The sequence below is a fragment of the Podarcis erhardii genome (assembly GCF_964252035.2).
Source record: "Podarcis erhardii genome assembly, chromosome: 1".
Taxonomy (NCBI): Eukaryota; Metazoa; Chordata; class Lepidosauria; order Squamata; family Lacertidae; genus Podarcis; species Podarcis erhardii.
This window is the reverse complement of record NC_138497.1, coordinates 66330330-66345179: the sequence shown is the minus strand read 5'-3', so window position 1 is coordinate 66345179 and position 14850 is coordinate 66330330. Positions and strand designations below refer to the sequence as shown.

The following is a 14850-nucleotide window of genomic DNA, read 5'->3' as shown; positions in this document are numbered from 1 at the left end:
TGTTTTCTCTCAGCTTCCATTCTTCTTCCTTCCCCCCTCATGTACCTGTAACTTGGGGTAATACTTAAGGCCTATTTCATCGGATGCATGAAGATTCATGATTTAATGCGCACTGAGAGGCAAATGAGGAGGAAGCACCATTCAATTAAAGATCTGTTATTGCTAGTTTGAAAAAACACAGTTTCAGTTGTTCAGAGTTAGAGAAACATTCCATTTATATGTTACTAGCTCTTCCTTTTATTGTGGTTAAAAGTAGTTCAAAGCAAGGATCCTGTGTTTATTCATATTATCATTCCCACTTTATTACCAATCTGAATTGGTGTTTTTTTAATTTAAAAAATGCAGCTTTAAAAAAAATTGATAATGAAAGTGCTAAGTTGGTGAGAGACAGAAAGGCTGGCAAATCAATGCACTGATTGCACCAATTGGCTCAGAATGCATCAGAGGAGTTCACTACAGTTCTTAGCACCTAAAATGAAGCATAACAAAAGGAGTCGTTCATCCTTAGCCATCAGCACATTGCTTAAGGGTGCATTCCTTGATCACCTGACACACTTCACTTCCTCTCAGGCACACTGAAGAGCTGTATCCCTTTCACCCTGTGAAAGACTCCTGAAGTAAGCACAATGCTGCAGCATTTCAGCTATACAGCTTCTTCTCTCCAAGTTATTCTCAAGCATTCTACAAGCCCCGTTTCTTAATTAAACAGGAAGAGAGAGAGACTTCTTGAATGCCCTAAGCCCTCTTGAAGGGCCTGGATATGGCGGCGGTGGAACTTCACAATTGCCGCTTAGTGCCACTGCTTGTTCATAAGTTGGCAATCCACTGTGTTCTGTGCATGGAGAGAGAGGGCTTAAGGAAATCTCTTCGTGTCTTTGAAAGATGATGGAAGAGTTACGCCTCCTGTAGCTTCTATCCCTAAAATAAAAGTAAAACGTTTAAGAATGGCAGAATGGTGATTATGTATAAGAGTCCAAAACTTCGTTTGAGAGAAGAACCTGAACTACACTTTCTTGGGAGTACAATGTTTTCAGTGGCTATTGTTTGACGCTCAGAGAACAGGGTGGCATAGAATGGGAGTACAGGATCCACTTGTGCTGGTATAGTTCCCTAACCCCATTTTACTAAAGCATATGGATCAGCACTGGACAAGGGCACATCACCTCTGAAGAATTAAAAGAGTACATACGTCATGGACAAATGTAGGCTGGGGCTGTGTGTCACAGATGCCAGTACTGTACAGTACAGTAACAATTGCACTGAGGGACAATTTGTCAGGAGCTCTGGAGAGCTGCTGGCAGTCAGTATTCTGAGCTAGATGAATCAATGGTATGAATCAGTATAAGGCTTTTTCCCATGTTTCTGTTCGTTATTCCCTGTTACTGACTCTAGATTTTGCCTTTCTCTTTCCCACAAACCTCAGCAATTAGCTTTTCCCTGTTACTGACTCCAGATTTTGCCTTTATCTTTCCCACAAACCTCAGCAATTAGCTTTGCCCACTGATCTTCATGCTCTTCCATGGCCATAACAATTTCATATACCTTATTTCCATCCAAATCTCCATATATTAGGATACAGCAGGATTATTTTTAAAAATATATTAGCTCTGAAGGATTCAAATGTTCAAGTCGAAATCCATAGATTATTTGGTAAGTCATACCCTATTCCCATTTTTTTCTCTTAAGTCCCAAGGCATATCACCTTGGGACAGGTGACAGCAAGGCTGTCTCCTGGGGGCAGCCATTCCAGCAGTGGGAGGAGAGCTGGGAAGCAGCGCTCACTCCATTGAATCTGCAGTGACAGGACAGCTCCATCAGGCCTCATCTCCCCTCAGTTGTCATCTGTGGGCAGCCATTCCATCATACTGCCTCAGTGGGAGAAATAGGAAGCAGGGCTCCTTCATGAACTGCCTGTCCCTGAGCTGCACCAGCTGTTCATTATTTCCCTTGTATGTTTTTAGTTTGTAATTCTCCCAAGTAGAAGCTGCCTTGTTTTTATTGTGTGTAAGCCACTCTGGGAGCTTTTTTGGCTAACAGCAGGGTACAAATGCTTCAGATAAATAAATATCTGCACAGCACAAACCCAAATGGGACAAAATGCAGTAAACATACAGCACACATATACAGTGGTACCTTGGGTTACATACGCTTCAGGTTACATATGCTTCAGGTTACAGACTCCGCTAACCCAGAAGAAATAGTGCTTCAGGTTAAGAACTTTGCTTCAGGATGAGAACAGAAATCGTGCCCTGGCGGCGTGGCAACAGGAGGCCCCATTAGCTAAAGTGGTGCTTCAGGTTAAGAACAGTTTCAGGTTAAGTACGGACCTCCGGAACAAATTAAGTTCTTAACCCGAGGTACCACTGTATACTGCACCCATAATTATTTTGGGGGGGTACAGAAACTTCCATGTGAAACTTGAATACACTGAACAAAGTGTTGGAAATTACAAAACTTATTTTCTTACCGTGGTAGATGTCTTTGTTTGCACTTCTTTTGGCAGAGAAAATAAATAAGTAACCCAGTTATGATCAACAGTACTCCAATTGCGACCAAGCCAGTCAAAAGTCCCATAACATCAATCTTCCGCATTGCTTGCTCTTCTGTACAGAAATCAGAATTACTGAGTATATTCTTGATCTACCCTAGGTCACACTATGCCGTAAAAAAAAAAAGTGTCTTGAAACTTCCTAAATTATCCCACCTCCCCATATCTGCCTAAGTCCCCTCCTCTCCAGGGTCTTTCCCAAGCAATGTAAGACACTGGTTGTGAGAAGCTATCTCCACCCTTTTCATGCCTCTCCTGGTTCTGGAAGACCAGGGGAGAGAAAGATGCTTGTTACAACAGGAGGGGCAGACACCAATGCCTCTTTAACAACCGGAATAATCCCTGCCTCTTGGCCTCCATCCTCTCCTGCTTCAGCTTCTGCCTCTGATCAGAATTAGATCAGACTTGTCTCTGCCACAGACTCCCCCAGCTCACTAAGCCCTGTTACATCTTCCGCTTCCGACACCACCTCACCCCTGTCTTCTCCCTCTTCTCCATCCTACCACTACTTTTGGAGCTCTGAACCTTCTTCCCACCATTCCTGTGCGTCCAACTAGTCCATGACACTGGAGGAGGTTGGGATGAAGCAGAGGTGTCTCTCCACCCAGCCCTGCCCAGTTACACCAACAAGGAATGCCCCAATGTAAATGGCAGGTGGGCAGAGGCCCCACTGGCAGGAGTCAGCAGGACTCCCTGAAGTGGGGCATTTCAGGGTTGGGGGAGGGTGGAACTGGGCCAGCAAAGGATCCACTCAACCTTGAGCCAGCTCTGCTGCCATTATGTGATGGCAATAGACCTAGGGGATGTCATAGCAAGAAGGCATTTTTCCTTGTGGCCAGCAGAAGTGGTGGTACTGTGGTTGTGACAGTGCTGCTCTGCCAGGCAGAGGTGAGTGTGGGTTTGGATGGTGGGTTAAAAGTATCTGCAATATAAAACAAAAATAGAAACCACAAAGACCTGTGATTTTGGCTTACCTTGATATCTGCCACGACCCTCCATGGTATATTTCTCCCAAAATAATATCTGAGATAGTAAAGAAACACAATGTAATTGAGGTAAAATCTCTAGCAGCAATTAAAAACAAAAACTGCCCCCCCCCAAAAAAAACAGTTAAGAATTTAACTTTGGTTGAAGTTACAAGAGTCGCACTGATTAACTCTGGGTGGGATTTGGTTAAGGAAGTTTTAAGACCTGCCTTAATACCAATATTAATTATCAGTATATATAAATTGGACTGAGAGAAAGGCAACAAGCTGTGCATAATGCAAGACGGAAATAAAACACTTCATTAGCCCCGCTGGTAATTGGCTTATACTGCAACTTCTAGTTATTGATAACTCATGCTGGTATAAGTGAATACTTACTAGAATATGATTCTTAAGCATGTTTGCTACAACTGTCTGAGGTGGATTCCCACCCCCACCCCGTGACTAGCATATTCAGCTGCATGTCACATGGATTTAAAAGGACTCCCTTCAAAAGACTGAAGCCTAAGTACATCATGCAGCAGCAAGTTCCCCGAGAAGCCATTTGATGAGACATGCATACATTTACAGTGCATGTACACAATATGTTTATTTTTATATTTTTATAGTGGAACCTCTGCTTTATGAATACTGTTTTGCTTCTGGGCATAGCTTCCAGTTTGACAGGCTGTCCTTAAGCTTATTGGTGCTCCCAAGCTTTGACGTGCTAATATGGACAACTAACTCAGAGCTACTCTGCAACTCAGAAACAGCAATTTCTAAAAATATAAGAATAATGAGTGACCAATGTCTGATGCAAAATAAGACAATGCATACACTCTTACCATAGGAACATTCACCACAATTAAGGCCAAAGAGCACATTAAAGTTGGCATATATTTAGCCCCAAATCAGAAGCTCAAATATGCAAACCTTAACTGGCCCCATGGTAAACCTTAGAGAGGGAGATTTTTCCTCCCTCTCCTTCTTGTGAACTTAAAAAAGACACATTTTCCCCTGCGAAAGGAATAATGCTTGCTGTTTGTCACAAATCAAGCTTGAACCTTAAAATAGTGTATTGGTAAAGAAAAAGCAGTTTATAGTGCATACACGCCATACATTTAAAGTGCATCTTGTGCAAAGAATAATTGGAACTGCAGGTGCTGAGAATTCATAGAAGCGTAGAATCGTAGAGTTGGAAGGGACCCTGATGGTCATCTAGTCCAACCCCCTGCAGTGCAGGAATCTTTGCCCAACGTGGTGCTCAAATCCATGACCCTGAGATTAAGAGTCTCATGCTCTACTGTCTGAGCTTTCCTAGCCGAAGAGTTGCTGTGTGGTATAAACTATAGTTCCCAGGATTCCTGGGATAAAAAATGTGATTTAAATGTACTTGTGTATGCAGTATTAACCTAAAACTTACAGTTCTGCTATAAACTAGTGGATGTAAAAGATAACTAGTAACAGTACATGTTGGCCTAACTATGAGGAGGTTTAAAATAGCTATCTCAGGCAGCATAAGAAGCAGCACCCATAGGTGCTCCACCCTCCTCTGTCTCTGGGGGAGAAGTGGTGTTGGTTTCCACTGAGATCTTGCAAAATCTCGCTGGAAAACAGTGCTGCTTCTTTGCTGGTAGTGGGGTGAGCTTGCCAGGGTAGCACTTTTCAGCTTCCCTGGTAGCGGTGGCAGGGTGGGGGCAGAGTGGCAGCACAGCAGTATAGTGGTACCTCAGGTTACAGACGCTTCAGGTTACAGACTCCGCTAACCCAGAAATAGTACCTTGGGTTAAGAACTTTGCTTCAGGATGAGAACAGAAACTGCGCAGCGGCGGCGGTGGGAGGCCCCATTAGCTAAAGTTGAACTCCAGGTTAAGAACAGTTTCAGGTTAAGAATGGACCTCCAGAACGAATGACAGTGGTACCTCGGGTTAAGTACTTAATTCGTTCCGGAGGTCCATTCTTAACCTGAAACTGTTTTTAACCTGAAGCACCACTTTAGCTAATGGGGCCTCCTGCTGCTGCCGCGCTGCCAGAGCATGATTTCTGTTCTCATCCTGAAGCAAAGTTCTTAACCTGAAGCACTATTTCTGGGTTAGCGGAGTTTGTAACCTGAAGTGTATGTAACCTGAAGCATATGTAACCTGAGGTACCACTGTATGTTCCTATTTTGCCTTTGGTGGCAAGACAAAACGAGTCACCATGGAACACGCCTTCAATTATTTTTTAAAGAAAAAAACTATGCACATATTAGAAAAGCTACTGCGCACATCAAGAAACTCTACTACGTTAGAAACATTTCCTTGTTGATTCTCTTGTGAAATGCATCACCTAGTCCCATCTACCAAAAAAGTTAATAACAGCATGGCTAATCCCAAGGCTGCTCCCATCCATTTTGTGGAGACAGAGCGTACCCATCCTAATAACAGTAGCACATAAAGCCTAGTGTGAGTGCAGCACCAAAGAGTGAGGGAAGTGGAATTTGGATTCACTTGTAAATTCTTCTACGAACACTTAACAAGCTAGTTCAGCCCTCCTCAACCTGTTGCCCGTCAGACATTTTGGACTATTCTCAATTAGCCTCAGCCAATATGGCCTATGGCATGGATAGGCAAACTAAGGCCCGGGGCTGGATCCAGCCCAATTGCCTTCTAAATCTGGCCCGTGGACGGTCTGGGAATCAGCGTGTTTTTACATGAGTAGAATGTGTCCTTTTATTTAAAATGCATCTCTGTGTTATTTGTGGGGCACAGGAATTCGTTCAATTCCCCCCCCTCCAAAAAAAAATAGTCCAACGCCCCACAAGGTCTGAGGGACAGTGGACCGGCCCCCTAATGAAAAAGTTTGCTGATCCGTAGCCTATGGTCAGGGATTCAGGGAGTTGGAATCCAAAGCAACCAATTGGAGAAGGCTGATTACTTTCCCCCTCTGCATAATGGCTCAGACAACAGTTCAGAAAGACTAGACCTGGGCTAGTTTGAGAGGCACAACCCTTTCAATCCTAGGAGCAGTAAAAAAAATAAAAATAAAAATACAATTTCACCCATAAGCACAATGGGTTCTGTGCCCTTTCTCAAATGATAAATATGTACACATGATGTAGTCCTAAACATTGACCTTAGAAATATCTCCTTTATAGGCCACCAAAAGTAAAGCAATTACTGTTTTTTCTTGGTCTCCAAAAATTTCTCTTGCTTCCTCGAAATTGCAGTATTCTTCATTGCATTCCCTTTCAAGATTCCCTGGGGTTACTAGTTCAAAGTCAAATCTGTTGTATAGAAGGTGTCGTCCAATGAATAAATTGGCTTCCTCTGTTGAGATGAACACTGAAAAATTAATTAAAGCAGCATTTATATTAAATATATAAACATGGCCTTTAAGAAAATGCACTGGAATGCAAAGACACTGGTGGAAAATTTCCATTCTCAGATGCTTTAAAGACACACCAAGTAGAGTCCCTTGATTATAGTCACATGGAAGAAGTCACATATGAATCAGCAGAGCTGATTCAAAATATTTCACAACCACATTTTCTAACCACCTATGTTTGCTCAAGTCACACTAGGAGGCTGTGTGATGTGTGGCTCACACATTACTTACTTCATATTATTGCGAAAACAGCAGTAGATCATATTTGAGTATTAAAAGGTAAAGGTACCCCTGCCCGTACGGGCCAGTCGTGTCCGACTCTAGGGTTGTGTGCTCATCTCGCTCTAGAGGCCATGAGCCGGCGCCGTCCAAAGACACTTCCGGGTCACGTGGCCAGCATGACGAAGCTGCAGCTGGCGAGCCAGCACCAGCGCAGCACATGGAAACGCCGTTACCTTCCTGCTATAAAGTGGTCCCTATTTATCTACTTGCACTTAAGAGTGCTTTTGAACTGCTAGGTGGGCAGGAGCTGGGACCGAACGCCCCGCCGCGGGGATTCGAACTGCCGACCGTACGATCAGCAAGTCCTAGGCACTGAGGTTTTACCCACAGCGCCACCCGCGTCCCATTTGAGTATTACATAGGCCTTAAAAATGGAACCCCTTTTGTCATTATGGTTTAGTCTAGGGGTCAGCAAACTTTTTCAGCAGGGGGCCGCTTCACTGTCCCTCAGACCGTGTGAGGGAGGGGCTGGACTATATTTTTTGGGGGGGAGGGGAATGAACAAATTCCTATGCCCCACAAATACAGTGGTGCCCCGCAAGACGAACGCCTCGCAAGACAGAAAACCCGCTAGACGAAAGGGTTTTCCGTTTTGGAGGCGCTTCGCAAAACAAATTTCCCTATGGGCTTGCTTCGCAAGATGAAAATGTCTTGCGAGTTCCTGCAGGTTTTTTTCCCTCCCCCCCTTTTTCTAAGCCCTAAGCCGCTTATCAGCTGATCCGCTAAAAGCCGCTAAACCGCTAATAGCGCTAATCCGCTAAACTGTCAATGGGCTTGCTTCGCAAGACGAAAAAACCGCTATACGAAGAGCCTCACGGAACGGATTAATTTCGTCTTGCGAGGCACCACTGTAACCCAGAGATGCATTTTAAATAAAAATACACATTCTACTCATGTAAAAACACGCTGATTCCCAGACTGTCTGCGGGCCGGATTTAGAAGGCAATTGGGTCGGATCTGGCCCCCGGGCCTTAGTTTGCCTACTCATGGTTTAGCCTTTATAGGTGAAAAGGTTATCCAATGCTGAATGCCATACTGCAGTGATCTGGAGCTATATAAAGCACTTGCACATAATCTACTCAAGGAAATAACGACTGGGCTCAAATCAAACACAGGGTTTCCCAAAGCTATGTTTGGTTAATGGCATCCACTAGTCAGCTTTAGTGGGTGAGCCTCTAGGGTGGAATCTACACACATACAAAAAAACGCTGTGAAAATACTTTTTTAAAAATAACATTTTGAAAAATACATTGAATTTGGCATAGCTGTTACCATCTAGTGTCACATTTGTATACTGCACTTTACAACACATTTTAAACGTTTTATTTGCAGCTGTATAGCTGAGTCCCAGGTGACAGAACCTTTGATGATGTGACCATGATGGTTGCCCTAGCTTTGTAGGCTCTGGCCTCACTGAAACTCTTGCAGAAGCAAGCAGGAAAAGGCTGCTGGTATTCAATTCAACCACCTATTCTTCTCCTTGTTTGTTTCTTAAGCCTTTCTCCAGATTTTCTATTTGCCCCAGATTCCTGGTTACCTGCCCCTTGCCCTGTAATCTGACTCTCAGTTATCTCAGTAATGCTTCTATCTAATCCTGCTTGTGTCAAGACTAGACTGAATTCACTCCTGTATCTAACGGTGAAGTTTCATCCCCAGTGCTGATGCTGTGAGGTTGTGTCAGGTGCTACTGCTTCAGGGATTCTGTGGGGGCCACTGAGTAAAAAACTTGTTTATACTGACACCCCAAAACCACATCCATCTTCTTGTCCACAGTGGGTGGCTGCACAGTGAAAAATTCGGCCCATTCCAAAATATGTTATTATTGGGTGCTTTTAGAAAACCTGTGGTCTCTTTCAGTATCTTTTCGAAGGATTGCATCAATAGCAATCGCCCCAGAACCTTACTATTTAATAACGGAAAAGTGTTGTGGGTGGCATAAATCATGCCATGGTAGATACAAAGACAATCTGCCACAGATGTCAGAAAAATTGAGACCACTCTCATGGTTTTTCTCAAGGAAACCAGCAGAGTCCCACAAACTATTGTATATCCCTAGTTTCTGAAAAAGGAGCTCCATTAACAAAATACTTTAATCTGAGGATCACATGACAGGAAAGAAGAGGGACGCGGGTGGCGCTGTGGGTTAAACCACAGAGCCTAGGACTTGCCGATCAGAAGGTCGGTGGTTCAAATCCCTGCGACAGGGTGAGCTCCCGTCGCTCGGTCCCTGCTCCTGCCAACCTAGCAGTTTGAAAGCACGTCAAAGTGCAAGTAGATAAATAGGTACTGCTCTGGTGGGAAGGTAAACGGTGTTTCTGTGTTCTGTTCTGGTTCGCCAGAAGCATCTTAGTCATGCTGGCCACATGACCCGGAAGCTGTACGCCGGTTCCCTTGGCCAATAAAGCGAGATGAATGCCATAACCCCAGAGTTGGCCACGACTGGACCTAATGGTCAGGGGTCCCTTTACCTTTAAGTTTGCAACATGCACACATTTAACTTGTGCACATTCAGATTCATACGCTCAGCAAACAATTAAAAATAAAAATAAAAAGAGGGCGGGTGCCTGGGAAAAAGGACTTTGGCAGTCCCACTTACCATTGAACCCAATGTGTATTGACTATATGTGATTTCGGTTCTAGGTGCAATCCCTTGCCTAAGTTGCAGGCTTGTTGTCTTCTTAACAACAGTGGATTATATTTCAAAACAGAAATCTTTAGCCAGTAGCCTAAGAAAAACCTGAAGAAGAACTTTTGAGAGCCACAATCATTGTTCAGCCCCAGATAATATACACAAGTTACTTATGAAACTATGACAGTGATGTCACTTTGAGCCATATTAGAGGTGTTCAGGATGAAGAAGTTATAAACATCCTTTAGAAGCCAGAACAGAGGTACGTGTCAAAGGGAGTAAACCTTTCCAGGTGAGGTGGGACTGAAATGTGTCAAGTTAAGCTGAAACAATGTGGGGAACTTGAGTGGAGCCTGAGGGCAGGTTGAATACAAACAACTTTAACAGGAAAATGACTTCATAAAATGACGTTTCCCTGTAATTCTTCCATGGTTACTAATACTTATAAATGCATGTTTAGGTGGAAAAAGCACACACAAATATATATAACCAGATGAAATCCATTAATTTAAAAGTGATATATTTCTAATTGAGCATGGTAGAATTGCAGTGAATCCTCAAGAGGACATTTTCCTGCAAAATAAAATGAAATGAAATATAGCACAACTCATCATAAATTCTGTGGGAGCAAGCAAGGGGAAGAAAGCAAGAGCATGGAGACCCTGTACCCTTGGGAGTGGATGATTCCACCTGCATTGTCCCATCCGTTAGCCCTTGAGCCTTCCTAAGGGAACTACTCTGTTTCTGGTCTTATGCTTATGAACGTTCATGGGAGTGGGTTGCTTGGCACTAATGCCATCAGTTTGGGGCTATCAGGGGTTGTGGAAGTGTTGGACATTGTTAGCTAGCTTATTTGAACATGGTACACTTACTATTTTTTTGGTGTATTTTAAATGAGCTGTTAAATGTTAATTGTTGGTTAACAGCTAGATGCACCAACCAGGCATGTTCAAAGTCCGTTTCGGGGGCCCACTGGTTGGTTTAATCTGGCCCCTGTGACAGTTTATTTACTGGGGTAAAATCCTAAAAAAAAGCTCAACAACCTAAATCCTAAAAAAGAGGTCAACAACTTTGGTTGGCCCTTATGGCCCTTCATTTCATCAAATCTGGCCCTCTTTGAAAAAAGTTTGGACACCACTGCACCAACCCATTGCACCACAGAGGTCTTGGTTTTCTATGAACTACATTGAGCAGAAATGTATTTGTGGAATATGTGGTAGATAAATAAAGGATACTTGTCACTATGGCTGTTGGAGTTTGGCAGGTGTTTGGTATAGCCACTGATTAAGGATGGGCTTGGGGAATTCCATATTGCTGGCTGCATGGGGCCAACCAGAAGCAATTCTGGCCTATGGTTTCCAACTAAACATGTTAGTATGGGGCAATTGCCTGGGTGGGGTGCAGTTTAAAACCCAGAACAATGTATTTAAGATTGTTGTTCTATGACTATTGATTGTTGCAATAAATTCTTTTGATTTCATACACCCCACAGGAATGACTTACTTCTTGAACTATCTTAACAATAGTATCTGGGTGATTCCCTTCCTCCACCCGTACGCACAATTAGACCCTTTTTAATGAAGGAAGAGTAAAGCTTTAGTGAACAAATTATAATTTTGGATTGGGAAGAGAATCTCAGATGTGTTTAGAAACCATAGCTTATGCATAAAGTTACCTTCTTTCACTGCATCCGATTCCTTCAGTTGTCTTGAGCAGTGAGGAAATGCAAGCAACGTTAGCACCAGCTGAAGGAGCAAAACGTAAAAAAAGAACATAACCTGGTACCTGTAAAAAAAAAAAAGTTACCAAATTAATAATATTTTTTAAATTGTTAATGGATAAATTGCAGACAAACTTCAGAAAAATTGACTTATTGGCTGCAGTTAACATCATTCACAAGTCGCTACAAGACATTTAGATGAAAGTTGCTTTAGATTAGGCTGCAGGCCTCCCATAAAACCAGTCTAGCATGTACCTCATCTTGGTTGCGTAATAATAATTACATGGATTGTTCTCAGCAATTGAAACCAACAATTTCAGCATCAGGGGGGAAAAAATACATGATAACATAAGTTAGGTCCTACTTCATGTGTCCGTCCATCCTTTCGATCACCAGCACATTCCCCCCACATGTAGAATCTTGTCAAGGACAACATTCCAAACTGATTACACGGAGCTTCAGCATGACAGAAACTAGACATGTGCTTTTACTATGATATTGACCAGGGTTCACAGAGCTCCTTCTGGGCATGATCAAGGGTTTGTTCAACCAGTAAGACCCCCCCCCCACTTCTCTCCCTTCAAAACTAGGCTATGTGGTACCATGTGACTGAAACGCCCCTTATGGGCTTGAAGGGCTTCTGCTCCAGAAATGCAAAATAAAAATAAAAATAAAAAATCTCCTGCTCCAGAAATGCAAAAAAAAAAAATTCTCCTGCGCCAGAAAGCCACCGCTTGGACTGGCCAGGCTAGTCGCGCTGTTCTTTGGCTCCTTGCCAGTAGGCACAATAGCTCTTGCTCAGCATCTCGGGGGGGGGGGCAGTTTAGCCGGACGAAACTGAGCCGCTTTCAAAAAAACAATGACTGTGGCGCACCCGATACCAACCCCAGCAGCCCTCTCTTCCCAGAAGCGCACCTCGAATTCCACCCCACTTCCCCTTCGATGTTCAAATGGCCGGCTGCTGCTGTTGTGGACACACGGTTTTTTAGGCTTTTGACTTTTGTTATGAGTACATAAGCAAAATACAGCGCCCTGGGAATCTTGGGCTGAAGGTATTATCGAGCAAAACTGTGCGCAAACTTCAAGTTCATGGCGCGCTGCGATTGATGGCACCCGCCGCCACTTCCTGCTTCTTTAAACTAATGAAAGCTAAGCCCCCCTCCCCCGCCAGCCCCAAACCATCGTTACAAGTTGAGGGGCAGATCTAACAGCCGATATTGCGGAAGATCAAGCCCAACGTAGAACTACAGAAAGCGTAAGTGGAGCAGGCACGTTGCTCGGGTCACGAAGGTGCCATAGGGTGTGGGCTCCAGTAATTTTCCCTCCCTCCCTCCGCCTCCCCTCGGAAGAACTGGCAGCTTCATCCATGTCCTTAAACTCGCAGATCTCTGTGTCTTTATGCTCCTCGAAACCTATCTCGCTTTCGCGATCGCCTACCTGTTGAGTTCAAATCCCAAATGCTCCCAAAGTTCTCCGTCCACGCCACTCCAGCCTGGCTTTCTCAGAGGTGCCGATCGCTTCTCTTCGGGAGCACTCGGAGTGGGAGACGGCGGTTTGAGATCATATTACCTGCTTTTGTAGCCTCCCACCTGAATCCCGGGCGGGCTCAGGAATAAAAGGAGAGAGGACAGAGGAAAGACAGCGCATATTTAAATCGGCTAATTAGCATACTGAGTGAACATCCCATTCAACATGTCCGTGTTGAATATCCCCGTCTTCCTTTGACATCCTCATTCCTCTTCCCCGTTCGCAACAGTATGAGTCACACACAGCTCCTTTCTGCACCCATCCACCTGGATTCTAGGAAATTGTCCTTAAGTGGGAAAAGGATTTGAGTTTTGGTTTTGCGTTGCTATTTGTGCGGTGGAGCTGCAAATGCGTTCGAGGATTACTGAAAGAAAGGCCCTTCCTGTCCACTTTGGTCAAGGGTGATTTTATTGTAATGTCATGAGCAGCGAGGCAGGTCAGTAACAGTGGTACCTCTAGATACGAACGGGATCCGTTCCGGAGCCCCTTTCTCATCTAGAAGCAAACGTAACTGGCGATGGCACATCTGCACATGCACGCGTCGCTTTTTGCCGCTTCTGTGCATGCGCGTGACATCATTTTGAGCGTCTGCGCAAATGGCGAAACCCAGAACTAACGCGCTCTGTTACTTTCGGGTTTCTGCGGAGTGCAACTCAAACGCGCTCAACATTAAGTGTATTCAACCTGAGATGTGACTGTAGTTTCTTTGTATGAGCTAGCTAGTTGAGGGGTTATTTATATTATTTTGATGAAAGTCCATCATGCCAACGGAACTTGAGATATGCTGCCAACAGGAAAGTACACTGCAGGAACGTCCCAGATGTTTACTCTGCCCACGGCTATGCTCCCTGCTCCTGTCCTTTTGAGAACACTTTCTACAGATACCTGAAAGGATCTGCACTTAATTGTTCTTGGTGCCATTTGTGACGATGCCAAGAAACTCCTTTTCTGAGAGAAGCAAATTGTTTGAAGGAACTGGTACCCATATCCTAGAGAAGTGACCACAATGGCATCATTATTTGGCAAGGTTAACATTTTGTCCACTAGTTGCCTGGACGTTAAATATCAGTGCATGTGAGTAAAAACATAGGAGCTTGCTTGACAAGGCCAAAGGCCAGCAGCCTGCTCTAAGGGTGGCCAACTAGATGCCTGTGGGAAACCTGCAAGCAGGACCTGAGAACCAGAGCACTCTTCCCTACTGATGTTTCCAGCCATGAAGACAGAGCCTAGTAGCCTCCATGAATTTGTCTCATTCTCTTTTAAAGTCATTCAGATTGGTGGCCACCCCTGCCTCTTGAGGAATGGAATTCTATAGCTCAACTATGCACTGCATGTAGAGATAAGTTCTTTCATTTGTGCTGACTCTTCCAACATTCAGCTTCGTTGGGCGTCCACAAATTCTGGTGTTTTGAGAGAGGAAGGACTTCTCTTTCTACTTTCTGTTCCAAAAATAATTTTATAAACTGTCACCTCTTATTCACCTTTTCTCAAAACTCAAAAGCCTCAAACACTGCAACCTTCCCTAATAAAGGAGTCATTCCACCCTGTTGATTGTCTTGGTTGCTCTTTTCTGCCCCTTTCCAACTCTACAATATCCTTTTTGAGGTGAGGCAACCAGAACCGTTCACAGTATTCCAATTGTGGTCGCACAATAGATTTACATAACAGCATTACGATATTGGAGGTTTTATATCCAATTCATTTCCTAACTATCCCAAGCATGGAATTTGCCGCACACAGGATTTCCAGTGAACTATCTGCTGGGGTACTTCAAGGCCTTGTTCCTGGGCCATAACTGCCAGTTCAGACCCTA

At 44.0% G+C, this 14850-nt stretch overlaps 1 protein-coding gene across 2 annotated transcripts; it reads right to left on the bottom strand.

Moving 5' to 3' along the window:
- Positions 1-213: 213 nt before the first annotated feature.
- Positions 214-13227, bottom strand: PRRG4 (proline rich and Gla domain 4). Of its 2 annotated transcripts, none has more exons than XM_081836358.1 (6): positions 12948-13227; positions 11466-11575; positions 6628-6836; positions 3523-3571; positions 2468-2603; positions 214-918 (listed from the first exon to the last, which is right to left on the bottom strand). In XM_081836358.1, exons 2-6 carry the CDS (start codon positions 11563-11565, stop codon positions 702-704), a joined length of 711 nt encoding a protein of 236 aa, XP_081692484.1. In that variant the 5' UTR covers positions 11566-11575; positions 12948-13227; the 3' UTR covers positions 214-701. The 2 variants fall into 2 exon arrangements, with proteins under 2 accessions (XP_081692484.1, XP_081692485.1); XM_081836359.1 differs by having other exon boundaries at positions 6673-6836; positions 12948-13221.
- Between the last annotated feature and the right edge of the window lie 1623 nt (positions 13228-14850).

Coding starts and splice junctions, on each gene's coding strand:
- PRRG4 (XM_081836358.1), bottom strand. CDS start 11,565: ATGTTCTTTTTTTACGTTTTGCTCCTTCAGCTGGTGCTAACGTTGCTT. Junction 6,837..11,465: donor ATCGGATGCAGTGAAAGAAG/GTAACTTTATGC, acceptor TTAATTTTTCAG/TGTTCATCTCAACAGAGGAA. Junction 919..2,467: donor AAACAAAGACATCTACCACG/GTAAGAAAATAA, acceptor CTTTTATTTTAG/GGATAGAAGCTACAGGAGGC.